The 18,260-nt window shown below is 41.6% G+C and overlaps 1 protein-coding gene across 1 annotated transcript in view; it reads right to left on the bottom strand.

Moving 5' to 3' along the window:
- Positions 1 to 7,780, bottom strand: part of LOC147031245 (growth arrest-specific protein 6-like) — a 179,209-nt gene extending 171,429 nt beyond the window's left edge. Inside the window, exon 1 of the mRNA XM_085860324.1 lies at positions 7,532 to 7,780. Within this exon, the coding sequence (XP_085716450.1) occupies positions 7,532 to 7,592 (61 nt within the window). The 5' untranslated portion in view covers positions 7,593 to 7,780. The remainder of the gene's footprint in view (positions 1 to 7,531) is intronic.
- Between the last annotated feature and the right edge of the window lie 10,480 nt (positions 7,781 to 18,260).

Raw genomic sequence — 18,260 nt, 5'->3', positions numbered from 1 at the left:
TGGATCTAATAATTCAGATATAGACAATTCATATGAAAATAATGGTCTTCATACAATTTCTCCATGTGATACAAACAACAGCAAACATTCATTTGTGAAATACCATCAGGAGTACCCAGCATTACCCTATGCTGTCCATATCCTGTTGGCATTTTGAAGAAATCAATTGTTTTTTTCTATTTCTTTGTGGAGCCAAAAAAACTTCCCTTACTCACTAAGGAATGACGTTGGGGATCATTTGATATTACTCTTCACAAAGCTACAAAAGGCTCAGGTATGATACATCGATTAAAAAAATAAATAAATAAGCTTACTGTTTATTTCAAAATTTTCATTTTTTTTTTTTGCTGAAAATACTCCCCGGCACTCACTGATGATCCTTTGAAAGTTTGATGTAGATCGATTCAGCCATCTCTGAGAAATATGGCGACACACACACGCAGACAAATGGTCCATATCTAATAAATAAAGCTCTTTCTAACCACTGATTGACTGACTGACTGATGTCCATTGGCACAAAATATTTCAACTTTCTGCATCACCTGGAAGGTCCCATTCTTTAATATCAAAGCCATTGCCCCAGGAAAATAGCACAGAACCATCGGACAACATCCATAAATTAAAATATAAATAAAGGAAATAAATAAATGAAAATAAAAAAACAAAGAAAAATCAAATGCAGGTGAGCGACCTGAGACAATGGGGAAACACGCTTCGTATGCTTACACAATGTGTAAGCACACCCCACTAATATATACACACACACACTAACGGGGGGGGGGGGTATGCTTAAAACCTGGAAGCCATAACAAACCGTGCTTCCCCATTGCCTCGGGTCACTCACCTGAATTTGTTTTTTTCATTTATTTATATTTTCATTTACGGACACTGTCTGTCAGTTCTGTGATTTTTCCTTGTGTATCATCTTCGATGTCCTTCTGCACACAAAATTTCAGCTTTCTATGTCACCCAGAAGGTACGGAACATTAACATCAGTAAGTCAGTGAGTCAGTGAGTCAGTTAGTGGTTTGAATGAACTTTATATATTAGATGTATGTGTGTAATATATATATATATATATATATATATATATATATATATATATATATATATATATATATATATATATATATATATATATATATATATATATATATAACATTTTTAAACCTACAGGGTAGGCGGTTCAGGGTGGAGGGAAGACAATAATCCCCTTTATGTAAATGTGTATCATATAGTACCACCCGGTGTAAGACAGTATAACAAATTATCTTCTTTTATCTTTAAGTCTAAATTCCTTCCACACAAGGTGCAGGTCGCTCGACTCATATAGCATGGATTAGTTGATGCATTTGGGGAAGATTCCACATCCAGGCCTCTCTGGATTGTACATAGCAACGTACGGAGCAATGTTTGGATTTTTGTTGTATTCGAGCAAAAAAAGTGTGTGGCGGAGGAGGACAATCTTTATGGTTATTGTCCCTCCTAGTCAAAAAACGAGTGTGGGGGGGGAGGGTACATGTCCCCCATACTCCCCACCTGTGGATGGCCATGACCAAACAGAAACACACACGTCATGCCGGATCCTCCAACAATTTGTTATTACCCTACACTCCCGTCATACTCCATGAATACAATGACATTTCATGGCCTTATATTTGGAACACTTGATGAACCAATGAAAGCCTCGCCATCCGTGAAGAAATTCAAATCTTCCTCCAAGAACTTTCAGCATCTTCTGTGGTCCCATGTGGCCTCGGTGACCAAGCCACGTAGACAATACAGCATGTCATAAGACTCCTCCATGCCAAAGGCAACAGCAAGTTGATGAGGAAAGATGTGTTCTTTCCATTGTTCCTTGCCACGACAGACACACAGCCGTTTCTGCGACAGTGCTCAAACAGCAACCTCGCCATCCCTGTCTTTTTGTCCAGGGCAAGCCCTCGGATACCACTATCATTGCTTTGCAATGGGATAGAAAGGCATTCATTTATTTGTGATCAGGACTGGTGCAAGTGTCTGGGGCACCCTCGGCGAACCTTCAGCTTTGCACCACCGCAGGCCACTATCAACATTCGAAAATGTATATTGTTCATTATTATGAATCAAACTTCTGTATTTATAATTAGATTTAATTTGCATGAAAAAAGCGAACCTGATACTGATTGTATATTCTCATTGTTCTACACTTTTCACAGGATATGTACTCGGACAAATGCATATTATACAGACGGTCATGAGGATGTGGAGAGAAATAACTGTTTTGGGACATCATCTATGAATTTATTTTTGCAAGTTCAAAACATCTTGTCGGTGTCAACTTTGGAAGTCGTCCTGCAATGACTTGCAATTAACTGAACAAATCGGAAGCATCATTATCTTTGGAGTCCTCATGTTGTGAAGCTTGCTCGAGCTTCAAGCAGTGTTCCATAATTTGCTTTGATGTTCTACTCTCTAAACTGTGAAGATCATACAGGAAGGCCAACGCAGAACTCATTTGATGCATTGTTTGAATCTTTCTTCAGCCGATTATATTGTTGTGTCAATTGGATTACTAAAGAAAAAGTTCATTGAAGTTTTCCTTGGGGTTCTGAGTCGTCTCATCGTCGGTTTCATCCTCTATGTGAACTGCTTCCTGTTTCTCCTAATGATGAACTGGTTGTGTTTCGATGTGTGCTGGTATCTCCAACTCCCCAGCAAGTTCAGTAATTCACTTATTACAGTGACGAGCAGGGTACCCGCGCTATGGGCGGCTTGTTCCAAGCATGCAACACGTTCTTTTGATGCATACCTTTATTTGGGTGGTGTGTAGGCAACTAACAGCCCTCTACACACACAAAAAACAAAAACCGGGTCACGTGCATGAAGCAAAAACATACCTACTGCTTATAATTCAAAACACCTCACTCTACTGGAAAACGTGGGGACAGGAATGATGAACTGTAAATGGTGGAGACTTGTAATACCCTCCCCCACCTGGAAGTGGCACTACAAGATACACATTTACCAAGATCATTTGTCATCATTTACATGGAGAATTGCAAATGTGTCTTCCACATATTGGTAGTGAACAAGAATGCCTGTGGACGAGCCCACCAAGAATGCCTGTGGATGAGCCCACCAAGAATGCCTGTGGACGAGCCCACCAAGAATGCCTGTGGATGAGCCCACCAAGAATGCCTGTGGACGACACATTTGCATTCTTCAATACTTCTACTGCCTGCACTGACTTCCTCGTACGTCTCAATGCTCTCTGTCCTGAATTAAACTTTACGTTTGAGACCGAGCAATCAAATGTACTTTCCATTTCTAGATGTGTTGGGCGAGAAGACTGAGGATGATTCTTGATGGCAATTTACCGCAAGGCTACCTTCACTGGGCAGTACACACGGTGGGACTCCTTTAGCTCAACACGCGACAAGATTTCCAGTATGAATACCCTTGTTAATCCAGAGTGGGCCATCTGTTCACCCTGCCGACTTGCTGCTGAAATTGATCGCATTTAAACCATTCTCCGTGACAATGGCTACCCTGAGCGACTCATCTGTGGGTTCATACAGCGCAAAACTGCCAGTCGGTCTGAGGACACTGTAATTGGACCAGAAAAGTATCCGATTTATCTTAAGCTGCCATGGAGCGGTAAAATCTCTGAAAAGTTTGAACAGGTGAAACGGTCAGTTTCACAATGTTACAATTCTGTTGCAACGAGAGTGATTTTTGCTCCCCACAAATTGCTTCTCTCAGTCCAGAAAGATGTGCTCCCTACCATAAAACTGAACAATGTTATTTATGAACTCCAGTGCCGGTGTGATGCCAGGTACGTAGGTCACCCATCATTCGGACTGGGGGATCAGATCAAGCAGCACATTCCATTGTCAATCCGGAACATGGAGACTGGTCATACACAACCATCCTGTACATGGAAGAACCCAACAAGAAAGCCTGCCCCAAAAAGTGAGTGCCATTGGTCAGCACTCAGCACCTCCTGAACAATCCCGAATGTGCCTAGGACTATTACGCTGAATGGTTCCAGATTGTGGTACGTGCACGTACTGAAGCACATTTATGTGTTCTTGAAGCCACATTTATACACACAAGAGCTCCTGTTCTTTGCAAACAAAAAGAGTATGTGCAAATACTGCATCTGTTCTGACTTGGATCAATGAGAAATGGGAGGTCACGGGTTCCCTCGGTGCCTCAAGGCCATGGCTGTATGTCCGTGTCAGTAAGGCCTAAGTCACATTTGGCACGGCGGCCGTAGGGTCTAACAAATCTACGGCCACTCGCAATTATACGGCGGCCGCAGTATTTCCACGGTCACACAATGTAGCAGTCACATATGTTTTTTTTTTTTTTTCGGGGAGCCGCACGGCGTATTTATAAATTGTGGAGACCGAAAACGTGGGGTTGCCGTACAGTCTTTGATTTGATGTCGCACGGTGACCTTAGGGCGTCCCTGCGGCGGCCATAGAATTTTCAAGGGAGATGCGAGGCGCCCGCGAGGTGCCCGCAAGGCAACCGTTCGCCCTAAGACAAACGTGCGGCCAGACGGACAGTAACGAGTGGGTATATATACCAGTTCTTTTTTTACTGAAATAAAAATATAACAGTTCGGAATATACCAGTATATATAACTGAATATACTATAACTATAATATATATAACTGAATATACCAGTTCGGAGTATAGGCAAACACCTATACTCCGATATCTAGTGGAAGCACACGGTGGACGCATGGTCGACGCAGACTGCCACGGAGGCCGTACGTAGGACGCACGGCGGGCGTAGGGGAACCGTGCGTCGACCCTGCGTCGCCCGCAGGTAGTCACACAGACCGCAAGGCCACAGTACATTGAACACAGGGATGCCTTAGGACTAACCTACGGTGACCGTGCAAAATAGTGCGGCCACCGTAATTTTTTGGGGGTTGGCAAAATTCATTTTTCATTGATAAGAGCCTACGGCAGCCGCACGAATAACGCAAGCCCACCGTACACCCCATGTAGGTCGACGTAGAACACATGTACATCACAGCTTGGCTTGTCGAATTGATACGGCCAACGTAAAAATGAAAAAAGTTATAACTACAAGCTATAATTCCACGGAGACCCCTCCGGCCTGTAAATGATAGCCATACGGCGTAGGGTCACCCTGAGGCCACCTCAGAAACTCTGCGGCTGCCGCACGTTTCTGTCAATTCGGGGGGGGGGGGGGGTACGGCCGCCGTATCCTCGCCATAGAGCAAATGTGACTTAGGCTTAGAAGTCCATAGAACCAATCCCCAACTATCTGAACAAATAAATTGTTTCATTTTGCTTCTGCATATCCGGTATTCTTGCATGTGTCCTGACGAGCTGCAAGATGAAAAGATTTGACAATGTCTGTTCTTTTTTCTGCTATTTTCAAATATATCGCATATATATCTAAATCTATATATATATATATATATATATATATATATATATATATATATATATATATATATATATATCTATATCTATATCTATATATATATATATATATATGTATATATATATATACATATATATATATATATATATATATATATATATATATATATATATATATATATATATATATATATATATATATATCAATACGAGGTGAATGCACCCAGCGTTGCCCGGGTTGTTTTTGAATGAATTTAATCTTCTGTACATAGGTCTGACACGAGCCCAGTATCATTTCCCGATTGGGCCACGGCAATCATAGGCTAAGGGGGTTGGTGAGGGGGAAACACCCCCCCCCCGGCCGAGGGGCCTCGCCACCGAGCCCATAACCTTCCCGGGACCCGTCCCGACATTTTTTGTTTCAGAGGTTTCCTCCTATCTTTCACCGTTCAGGAGATTAGCGTTTGCAGACAAGCAAACAAAAACTTCAAATTATATATATATATATATATATATATATATATATATATATATATATATATATATATATATATATATATATATATATATATATATATATATATATATATATTTCCCCTAAATTTTGTTTCTGTATCCATCTTGTCCACCCCCTGCTTTTTCCTTCCTGTCAACCTTACCCATGCACCTCTTGTTGTCAGTCCCCATTTATTTCCTCCCATGGCCCTGTTGTTGGCATTTCCCCCCTTTTCTTTCTGTTGTTCCTTTTGTTATATTACATCCTGATCCATTCTGTGTTCTCGGTCATGCATGAGTCTGGAATCAGTCTCCAAAAAACAAAATCTAAATGTGAATCACGAGTTTTTCTGTAAACGTTTTGTAGTTATGATATTAATAACAATGGCACCTTGTCCAATAAATATCCAAAATAATTCCTCCTTGGTGATTGTGAATTGAAACCTGCATGGTGAAATTTCGATCGGACATACCGTTTACTGTACCATTATGATTCTTTAACCAGTTAACAGATAATGGAGGATTCTTTGACCAGTATATATGCGAGTCTGCTTCACAAGGCACTGGTTATTTAAGTAACAAACTTTCGAGAAAAATTCCCATTCATCTGTCTGATCTGTCATAGATGAACAATTGGCAAACAAACACAGAGAATGTTATGTGTACAGATGTGAAAGTTGAATTAGTACACTATTCCCGTTCCAACGTCTCTCTTGTGATTCTTACAGAACTACAATTTCCATTTGGGGTAATGTCAGAACCACGGCATAGCAAATAAAGAAGGCATTAATTAGCGAGTTCTGACTCAAGAAATCCATTTTAAAATTAAACTTACACTTTAAGTTCAGCCAAATGCTCAATGGAATGCTCCACTAACCTGGAATAAGAAAAATCACATAAAAACAAATTTACGTCAAAGAATAAGTGAACATTTGTACTTTGATTTCCTTGGGTATCAAAAGGTTATTAGAACTTGAAACACTGGTGAAAAAAACTCAAATGTCCACAAGGAGGGTTTGTAACTTGGTTGCACAAATCAAACAACAGACATTAAACAAACAAAAAAAACCCCCTCAAATATGCTCAAAGCATGGACTTGAAACAATGTCAATAATTTATATAATACAGCACATTGAAGTTGTACTCATGTTCGGCTTTAGGGAGTTTAATTAAGGTGAATCATACAATGTGAAAAACAGCTTTAAAGTTCAATTATTAGTGTATTAAGCTGTAGTGGGCAGTTTCGTATTCATAATCAACTACTGAACCCCCCATGAAGGAAAATAATATATATATATATATATATATATATATATATATATATATATATATATATATATATATATAAAGATTAATAAGGAAGTTAACCATTTGATCCCTGAGCTCCTTGGACTTTTGGTTCCCCCACCTTGGGTTCCCTGGAGAAAAATCCAGCCGCTCGGGTATAAGGAGGTTTGAATAGCCGCCGGTAAAACGACCGCTAGGGTTCAAATGGTTAAGAGATTGTGGTTTAGTTAATTACTGTTTGGTTGAAAGATGTATTCTTTGATTTCTGTTAAATTTAAGTTTTAAACTCATTTTCTAATTTAATTTAAGAAAGACGGTCAGGTATAATTGAACTTACCGAAGCTGTGACCTGTAGCGAGGCAGAAGAAAAGTATGAAGAATCCAACAAGACGAAACATGGCAAAAGCTCCCGGGGGAACTATGAAAATAAAGAGAAGGCAGTGGGGTGTGCAATAAGAAGGGAAGAAAAGTAAAGAGAACCTTAATGAAGTAAAGTGTCCCAAACAGAAATGTCGGGTATGAAAATGGGAGAGCAATATTCAAAAAGTGTTACATAAAGAGTAGAGCTGAAAATAATGGAGGGAGGACGATGAGTGGGGAGATAAGAGGCAAACAATAGTCTGTCGTTCTGTTGAAATAGTCGTGTTTGACATGATTTGAACCTCCCTGGCCCTGTTCTCAGATGAAGGAAACAATGACAGGTCAACAAAATAATGAGAGTAACTTTTCATTCTGTCAAAGAGGACATTTTGTTTGAGCATATCAGACTTTTGCCTTCAAGGATAGATTGTTATGTACAAGGATTGTGAAAATAGTGAGGAAACTAACTTTTCAATGAGTCTTGATTTTGTTGACAAAATCAAATACATAGACAAATGAGCTGAAGGAGTAAAAATGGAAAATGAGGTCGAGTTTTGCAGAAAAAGCTTACCTCCCTGCCTTATGACATTCTTTCATTTTATCCAGAAAGTAACTTTTTCCAGAAGTTTGATCATGACTATAGTATATGTGCCTTTGGTGGAACCCCCCCCCCCCCACTCTGCTAATATCAGACAGCATAAATACACTGATTAAACAAGCTCATTGATTGCCAGATTTGTTCAGACAACAAAGAGTTAATAAGTGAAAGGATTTCCCATCATTATTTGTGTACATGACAAATTATTTACAAATGACCATAAGGTGATGTATTGGTTCAGTGTGATGTTAACTCTCATATGCTTATGATTTGATGTGGAATAATTGGTTATTATAGATGTCTCTGATGTTTATAGAGGCCAGATGTATATTCCAAAAGTTGAGCAGAGTAAAAAGGTGACTAGTTATCGTTATACAAGTCAGAAAAAACATTTTATAAAAGTGAAAAAGATGTCGGTATGGAATCCCCAAAAAAACAACCAAACAAGGTAGGAAGGAATGACAAGGTAGGAATAGATCACAATCCTTTTACGGATTGCTATCACAGCAGCTTTTGACATTTTTGTTATCGGTGGCAATAGTAACAATTGTATGAAGATGTCTATGTTAGAGGTAGTTGAAGATTTGTACTGTGGGTTGGTGTATTTGTGTATTTTATTAGCCCCCGTTTCGGATTAAGTCCTTTTCACTTTTTTTTTTTTCCGAGATCGGGCTTATGGATTTGGTCTCGATTTTCATGTGCGTGCGTGCATCCACAACCATATCTCAGACATGCAGAGACCGATTTTATTTGTACTTGGCACAAAGACAACACATGATGGTATGTACATAAGCACATCATTTTCTTTTGTAACAACATTCAAAGATGGCCTACTGGCGGCCATTTTAGTTTAAAAACAAATCAAAAAATCTGGTGCCAAAACACATCAACCATTTCTTGGACATGCATTTACAGATCTTGCTCAAAATTAGCACACAGAGAATGAATGATGGCTTACATATGCACGTAATTTGTTTTCGAGATCAGATCCAAGATGGCCGACTGGCAGCCATTTTGTTACTTAAATGTGTCCCCAACCATTTCTCAGACATGCATGGTCTGATTTTGTTCAATCTTAGCACAAACTCAGTGCATGATGGCATACACGTGCCCCTCACTTAATTTTGCGATCTGATCAAAGATGGCCAACTGGTAGACTGCTGGCCATTTTAGTTGCACAGAAGTATTGTTGCGAATCTGGAAGCCATGAGCACACAGACATTCAGGCTCCTATAGCTTAGTTATTTCGGTAAGTATGTGTTTTATAGATAGCTTCCTTCCCCTTGTCTAATGGGTGATTAAATGTAAATGTGCTGCGTAGTTATTTTGATAGTTAGGGTTTTTGTTTCGTTTATATGAGAACACCAACAAGAACTACAACAACAGCTGCGGATTAGTCCAGCTCAGGGTAAAACAATGATGAGAATCCCTCTGCTCCCGGCATTCTCTGCATGCTCACAAGGGGAAAGGTTATGCCCCCACCCACCGATTCGCTTGGTAAAGCGCCAAGTGGGGAAAAGGTTGAGCCGCGCCTGAAACAAATGACGCCTGAACGAGCGCGCCGGAGAGGATATAAAGGAGCAGAGTCTGTCTGGCTGGTCTTGGTCGTCCTCTTCTTCCTCCTCAGCCGTACGATCGAGCGCTTGAGAGACACCGCCCCCCCCCCCCGCAACAACCGCAAGGGTCGCTCGCCGGTGCCTGGATTAGGCTCGTCTCTCGCTGGGGCCCGGATCGACTCAACTTGAAGACCGCACGAGGCAGACAGGTAGGAGCTCGGCCTCAATAAAGACCATTTGGTCCGATCATTGTGGGTGTGTGCATGTGTGTGTTCGTGGGGCCAGTCAAGATAAGTAGTGAATTGTATCAGTGATTTTTGCTTGTACATACGTGCCTTAATTACTCGGTTTAACTCTGCCTTTATGTGCTCCCCTCATTCCCCCATTGTAAATAAACATTCCCAATTGTTCAATGTTTCAGCTCGTTCATGTCCATTCCTTCATCGACTGAGCGTGCTGCGTGTTGGAAAATTAGCCAAGCCGTTGTGCCGTTGTAACAGGGTATTCGGGACCGACGGAACTCGGCGATCAAACCGCTCGGATCGCACACGGAACAAGCACGCTAAGCGGCTCGTTCTGTACGGGTGCCGCCGAGGGTGAATTTCTCCGGTAGGTTGGACCACGTGGGTATTTAGGTAAATTGAAATTGGCAATCGACCCTACCCCACGTGGTCTGTCTATTGGCGAGTTCGGTCCAGAAAGGGACCCGCACTTTTCCGAAGAAGTACGATCTGAATTCCGGGCGATTGGTCGAGCCGACTCTACTGCTCCATCTGGTGGTTGTGCTCGCGGCCGAAGTCCGGCCCCGCAACAATATGGGCTTTCCCTTTAGCTCAGGACAGCAAAATTGCTATAATAATGAGGGCTATGACATTTTATGTCTTTTTCACTTGTTTGTTGTGGGATTGAGACAGGAAAATGTCGCAAGATGTCGTGATGGCAATCCTTATAAGGATTGTGGTAGTGTATCGTGGTGTCATTCCTACCTACCTTGTTTGGTTGTTTTTTGAGAATTCCATCCCTATATGTTTTATCATTTTTATAAAATGGTTTTTCTCACTTGTTTCACACTATTTTGCCCAATCTGGATGCCAATGACGTCATCATGTAGTAAATTATTTTGAGGGTGTCTACACGGGGAACTCCTCGACCCCCACCCCTCAGTGATACATCCCATTTACATCTCTCCATTAGTTCTCTTAATATCCTATCCAATATTCCCGTCTCTTCTGTTTCCACTCAGACACTTTTCTGCCCTGTTTGTCCTTCACTTTTGGAGTCATCCACTTATTACCTCTGCCACCTAAGGTGGGTGAAGGTTGTTTTCAACTCTGTCTGTCTGTGTTTGTCTGTGACCAGAATATCTCCATACGTTGCGGATGGATTCAGCCGAAATTTGGGGGACAGGTCAGGTGTGTGACAAGGATGAAATGATTTGATTTTGGTAAAGATCTGGATACGGATACTATAATTTTTAAAGGAATTCTTCACCATCGATAGATATAGCCAAAAACGACACAGTATATAGCACAATATCTGAAGAAGTTGTGGATGGTGTCCGATAAAATTTGGTGGACGGATTGGGTGCGTGAGAAGGAAAATTCCTTATAATAATTTACGGACCGATGTTTGCTTGTTTGTTGCGGTACTCCTCCTACAGTTCTGTGTCAATTACATCCAGACTTGCTACAGAGGATCAGCATGACCCCAATGTATCGGGGTGTTTTTATCTTTGCTGGAGGTTTTGAGGGGGGAGGGGGGGGAATGCAAATGATCTATGTAAATGTGTAGCGTATAGCGCAGTGAGGAAGAGTATTACAAGTCTGCATCATTTACAGTTCAGTATTCCTGTCCCCACGTTTTCCAGTGCAGTGAGCCGTTTTGAATTATAAGCAGTGGGTACATTTTAGCTTCATGCACGTAACCCAGGGTTTTATATTTTTTGCGCATACAGAGCTGTTAGTTGCCGAGACACCACCCAAATAAAGTTATGCATCAGAAGAACGTGTTGCAAGCCTGGAACAACATCGCCCGTAGGGCGGGTACTCTGCTAGTTGATTCAAATTTGGTGAAGATGCAGATCCAGATCTGATAATTTTAAAGTGATTCTTTACCATTGAGAGTGAGGGCCAGAAACAATCTGGAGAACAATATCGAAAAAACATGTGGACGGATTTCAGCGAAACTTGGTGGATGAGTTGGGTAGGTGAGAAGGACAAGCCAATTAGATTTTGGAGGTCCGGATGCAGATCTGACCTATCAGTGGGATGCAAAATGTAAACTGTTCAGTCTGACAGAGGTACGCGCTCTATCAAGTGCCGTTCTAGTTTCGCCATATACTGTAACTATCCCATTTCCTTTTCAGGGTTCTTTTATTGAATTTTTGCATCTTTACATTTTCTTTAATTGTTGCAGAGGTGGGTATTAACTGATTTGCTTAAATAAGTTTCATACACACCTACTTTTTGTTCCATACTGATTTTTAATAATAATATTTTAGTCCACAATACCCTCTCCCACCCCTCCCTCCCCCATCTCACTTTCCATGGGAATTTCCGAAAACTGTATGTCATTTGTTGTCCCTGCTTCCTAATAAAACAAATGGGATTAAAGCAAACATTAGATGATATATCAAACATCAGCAGATTAAAAAAAACAAGCATTAGGCAACATAAATGAAAATATACCAAATATGTTTGTACACATTGTGTCATATAGCAACACCGGTGAAAGCTTGATGGAGTTTATTTCAAATGGCCGCTTCAGTAGTATTTCCAATTCCAGAGGATCAAACGCTGACTCCTCTTCAGAGCCTTTTGAGTTCTGGCACATGAACTGGTTGCACTTGCATGCATCTGTGCATTGGAGATCGTTTCGTCTGTATATACATCTCCCATCAGTGCACAACTGGCATTTGCAGCTGATGCACTCCAGAACAGATATCGAAGCTTGGGAGACAGACAACCGCTTTCTGTTGATGTCAGTGGCAGTCACAGCCCATCCATTACCGTGGGGAGAGGGCACAGATACGTCTGGACAACTCTTCAAACACCTCCTCCAAATAGCAATCTGGTAGTTGACACGAAGGAGATGATTCACGGCAGCAGTCTAACAAGGCAGCAGCTTGCACGGATCCGTGGTATGTGCACCTAACATCTCATGCCTGAGATCATTGACATGTGACTGCTTCTTCTTTCCATACAATGTGCAGATTGCAGCTTTTCCAGCTACGAGCAGTGCTGGGGTTACAACAAAGGATTGTCTGATGTCCATCATGGTTCTTCTCAATGTTGCATTCTCCTTGATAAGGTTGAATACAGGTACCTTACCCCGATTAACAAATGTACTGGTTGAATCACAGTCCGAGAAGGCATAGTATCCAGGGAGTGCTGCACATACAGAGACATGACAGAAGTAAATAGATACCATGATTTTTAAAGAATTTATTTATTGAACATTTGAAGTACATTTGATCCATTTTAATACACACATAAGTATTTTGTAGTCTTGCCATTTGCAGATTTCAATGCTTTTACTCTTTCAGATATAGAACTAACGAGTTCTGAAATTTTCTCTTGTGGGATTTCTCCCCAGGCTTCACGCAAACGGGTTCACAATTCTTCCCGTGATGTTGGTTTCCTGGACTTTTGCCACACAGCTCGATCCAATATGGCCCAGAGGTGTTCAATGGGATTCATCTCAGGAGACTGACTTGGCCATGTAAGTCGCTTGATCCCGTTTCTGTCCTACCATTCTTTGGTATTTTTTGCAGTGTGGCATGGAGCTCCATCTTCCATAAACCGAGTGTTGTTTTTGACAATCTGACCAGTGGAGAAGACAGGGAGACATCCATCCTCAAGGATAGAAATATATATCGCAGAGTTGATGTTGCCAACACACTCCACAAGCTCTGACCGACCAGCGCTCCAGATTGCTCCCCACACCATCACTGAAAAACCACCGTGTTTGACAGTTGGCTGCAATCAGTTCAAAGATAACTCTTGACTGGGAAGTCTCCAGACCCATACGTGTCCACTGTCAGAAAATTGAGCAAATTGGGACTCATCTGAAAAAAAAATGACAGTTTGCCAAAAATCCAAAGGTTTGTTGACCACCTCGTCAGCCCACTTCTTCCTCCTTTGAATGTTGGCTGGTCGAAGAAGAGGTTTTCTCCGAACTGCTCTCCCATACTAGCCCAGTTGATGAAGGTACTGCACGGCAGTTCTTGAGCTAACTTGGACCTCCTCTACAACATCTGCTGCATAGCAACTGGGAGTTTTCTCAATGGACCGCTTAACAGCTCGAAGACACCTTTCTGAGGGCCCAGGTCGACCAGAACAGGAAGCTGTGGATTCCTTGCTTTCTCTGGTGAATTGCACAATCACCCGATTGACCATAGAAAGCAGAATGCCAAGGTTCTGAGATATATGTCGCTGGCTGACTCCACCTTCCGACTGGCCAACAGTTCGTCCTCTTTGAAAATCAGAAAGATCGTTTGCTCCCTGAGTTTGAGGCATAGTTAATTGTCATACATGACCCAGGAACTCATTTGTGAAAATAAATAGTTGAATATTAGTACAAATCACTGAGTAAAATTTGCTTTATACAGATGAAATGAAGAAATTTAAGGCGTCTATTTACTTCCGTCATGTCTCTGTACTTCTTGACCAAGTTACTTCCCGATGGCTGTCAGATGCTGTGTATGATTCTGTGTAACAGGGTGGAAGATCAGCTGAGCTTGAATTATTTTACTGGCAGAAATGGTGACCACTACAACATCACTGCCAGGTGATTTGATAACTGATTGCGAGCCATGTTCAGATGCATGAGCAGCATGAAGAAGCATTTTCGCATCTGCTTCTTCATGCACACATCAGTTCACCAATCTCTGATTTTAGGATATCTGTCATGTCTTCATTGGCCTTTAGGCAGTAATATTTGTCTCCTGCAGTGACAAATAGCGTGTGGATATTCAGTCGATCTACCTACTGTCAGCCAGACCACTCTTCTCACAAGAACCGAGTTAGTTCACGCTTAAATATTGAACTGCTTAGAGACTTATTGGTAGGGGGTGAATACTTTTGCAGGCCACTGTATATTCCAGAAAAGATTGGAGTGTAATCAATGAACCTGATGTCTCCTTTAGCCACCTATCCTGCTTGGCTTATTCTACTCAGCCATCCTTTTTGTTCAATTAGCCTTACTGGCATGTACTTAATTTACAGGGGTGTGGCTCCCATGGACTGTCTTGACCCTGTCACTTGATATTTTATAGCACTAGTAATACTCGATCCTACCAGCAGTGAAATATGGTGTCAATACCACATCCCTACTCAAGGTCCTCCTTCCTCTTCATGTGACCGACGGATAGACATGTCTCCTTTAAGTGTAGTAACAACCGTTCCCTCCGGGACTTAAAAAGGTATCAATAACTGCTCCGTCCAGCAGGGATCATTGGTTAAACCACTTGCAAATTTCAGTGCAAGTCATCTCCTCGGTCTTGCCTGGCGAAGTGGTCAGGGTGGAGGGTGGAATTGGTGGAAATTGGCCCAGCTGTTTTTGATTCCATAATGATCGGACATACATAAAATACATATTCATATATAGAGAATTGCCTTATTTTAGTATGACTAGCAGAGTACCCATTCATTAGATTCGAATATTACACCCTTCAGTGGGCAGAGTTTGCACATTACTTGCTGAAAAAAGTATACACTATGTTTTGCAAGAAGACGACAGATGTTTGCATGGTGTGCGCCAAAAAGCGAATAGATGGTCAAAATGGTACATTCCAATTGTAGTTTGGGTTTCAGAGATAGAAAGGGTCTAATCTCTCAAACATGTAAAAAGGGTCTAAAAACGTCGAAGTGGTCTAAAGCTCTAAATGGTCAAGGGTCAAAGCTGTCTAACATGTCTGAAAGGTATAAGGGGTCTCAATGGTGTTCAGGTCGAAGGGGTCAAAAGGAAGTCAAGGGACTTAAGGGGCGTAAAAGTGTAAAGAGTCTGTGGGGTCGAAAGGTTCTCGGGGTCAAATGGTATAAAAGGTTGAATGGGTCTAAAGTGTGGAAAGGATCATAAAGGTCTTAGGGGGGGTCTTAGGAGGGTCATAAGGGTTCCATTGGGGGCATTAAGGGTCTGAGGGTTGTGGGGAGGTGTTGGGGGTATTGGAGGTCTGAAGGATCTTGGGGTGCTATGGGTCTAAAGAGTTTTGGGGATCTTAAGGGTCCTTGGGGTTGTGGGGGTCATATGGGTATTGGGGGTCTTCGTGGTCTGAAAGGATCTTCTGTGTCTTTGGGGGTCTTAAGGTTCTTGTGGGTTTTCAGAGTCTTGGAATCTGAAGGGTCTTGGGGATCTAAAAGTTATTGCGGGTCTCAAGGTTCGAAACAGTTTTTATCTTAAGGGGTCTTCGGGGTGTCAAGGGGTCTGAAGGTATAGAGGGTCTGGAACTCACACGCACAGCTCCTTTTATATATAGATTTATAGACAACTAGCTGAGGTGGCCAGCGTTGCCCAGGAAAAATTTCACATTATTCCCCCAGTTTAAATAAAATAAAGCTTAAGACAAAAGGCTTTTTTCTGAGGAGATTGTCTTTCAATGTTACTGTTGCTCTGGCTGTTGCATGTCGTTCATGGTCAGCTTCAAGGCGTGATTGTCTGTATGAGCTTTCCTGCTCCCAGGCATCTTTTTTTTCTGCCTGCTGATGTAGATCTGCCCAAACTTGCTTGTTTCTTTGGTGGCATGGTAAAGTTGTTGGGATTTTCGAGAGCTGCAAAAAAAAACATTGCCACATTAACCTCCTGTAACAACCATTACGCACATGACGGGACCTGATGTGGCAGAAAATGGCAGGACCGATTTTCATGCACCAAAATCTGGAATTGTGCCAAATCTAACTACAGTGATGTTGCAGACCCCGTGCGCTACACACTCCTTTCTTGGTAGCTCAAGGTCAAATGGTTTTCTCTTGCATAAAGGACAGATAAACAAACAGACAGGTCCCATGCCAAATTTGGCAGTTCTAGGTCAAACGGTTTGTGCTTGCCTAAGGGATAGACAACCAGACAGGTCAAAATATAGGATAAGATGACAAACATGTCTCTCATCTTAGTGTGGGAAGTCTATCATTTGCTTTGTGATTTGTACTGGAAAATCTCTCTTTCATCCATTGCTTGCAATTCTACATTTTGTGAAGCCATTTAGAAACCTGTGAAATGTTCATTTTTTGCTTATTTGGAATTTAAATTCCAGATAAGGTATTGTCATCGCGAACCGTGCGTCTCTTATTTCGACTTCTCTAGCCAAAGCGCTGGGCCGATCCGGCTGAAACTTGGCAGCAACGTCCCTCTCCTGACTGGTAACAGGAATTGCAAAGCTTGTTCTGGTCACATGACTTCAAGTAGGTTAAAATGGCTGACCTGGAAAATTTCTTCAAAAATGTTCTTCTCCAGACCCATCAGTCAGAATGCCACCAAATTTGGGTTACAACATTAGGCCAGGGTGGGGATGTTAAATTGCGGAGGTCATGCCGATCACATGACTGGAAGTGTGTTAAAATGGTGTACTTAGTAAATGTTTGGGAAAATCACATAAATTCCTTCAAAGACCTTCCTCTCCAGACCCACCAGTCAGAATGCTAACAAATTTTGGTTACAATATTATGCCAACCTAATATTTTAAGAAAGCCAACCCTTGAGTTTTTAGCTCACCTGGAACATAGATCCGGGGAGCTTATGGGATGGCACATCGTCAGTCAATCAGCCAGCCAGCCAGTCAGTCCGTCCGTCCTTCCGCAAATACTTGCAACTTCTCTGAAACTACACATAATATTTCGATGAAACTTTACCACAAAGTTCATCACCATGTATGAACAAAAGTTTGTTCATGGCATTAAAAAAAATTGGGCCATAAGGGGGTTGCCCCCAAAATAGGTGATTGCTTTCTTCTCAGAAACTACACATGCAATTCTGATAAATTTGACCACAACCTTCATCACCCATGATGCACCAAAGTTTGTTCACGGTATTAAAAAAAACTTTGGTGTGAGGGGGTCTATGGAGGGAGTTTACAGGGGGTGATATCTCCCCAAAAGAGGTATTTGCTTTCTTCTCAAAAACGACACACACATTTCTGATGAAACTTGACTACAACCTTCATCACCCCTGAAATACCAAAGTTTGTTCATGACTTGAGAAAAATCGGTGTCTATGGGGGTTGTCCCCCAAAGTATGTATTTGCTTTCTTCTCTGAAACTACACACACAATTTCGATGAAACTTGACCACAACCTTCATCACCCATGATGTTCCAAAGATTGTTCACACTATTTAAAAAAATTTGGCATCTAAGGGGTTCTTTGGGGGGGGGGGGGGAAGTTGCTCCTAAAAATATGAATTTGCTTTATTCTCTGAAAACCCACAATTTCAATGAAACTTGACCACAACATTATCATCCGTGATGCACCAAACTTTGTTCACAGGATTGAAAAAAAAATCCATAGATATTTACTTTCTTCTCCGTTACATATTTTGTGGGTCATTGATGCTTAGCAGTGG

The sequence above is a fragment of the Eptatretus burgeri genome, chromosome 2 (assembly GCF_056783735.1).
Source record: "Eptatretus burgeri isolate ZD-2024b chromosome 2, Ebu_testis_v1, whole genome shotgun sequence".
Taxonomy (NCBI): domain Eukaryota; kingdom Metazoa; phylum Chordata; class Myxini; order Myxiniformes; family Myxinidae; genus Eptatretus; species Eptatretus burgeri.
The sequence above is the reverse complement of the archived record's forward strand: the minus strand, read 5'-3'. Positions and strand labels throughout refer to the sequence as shown.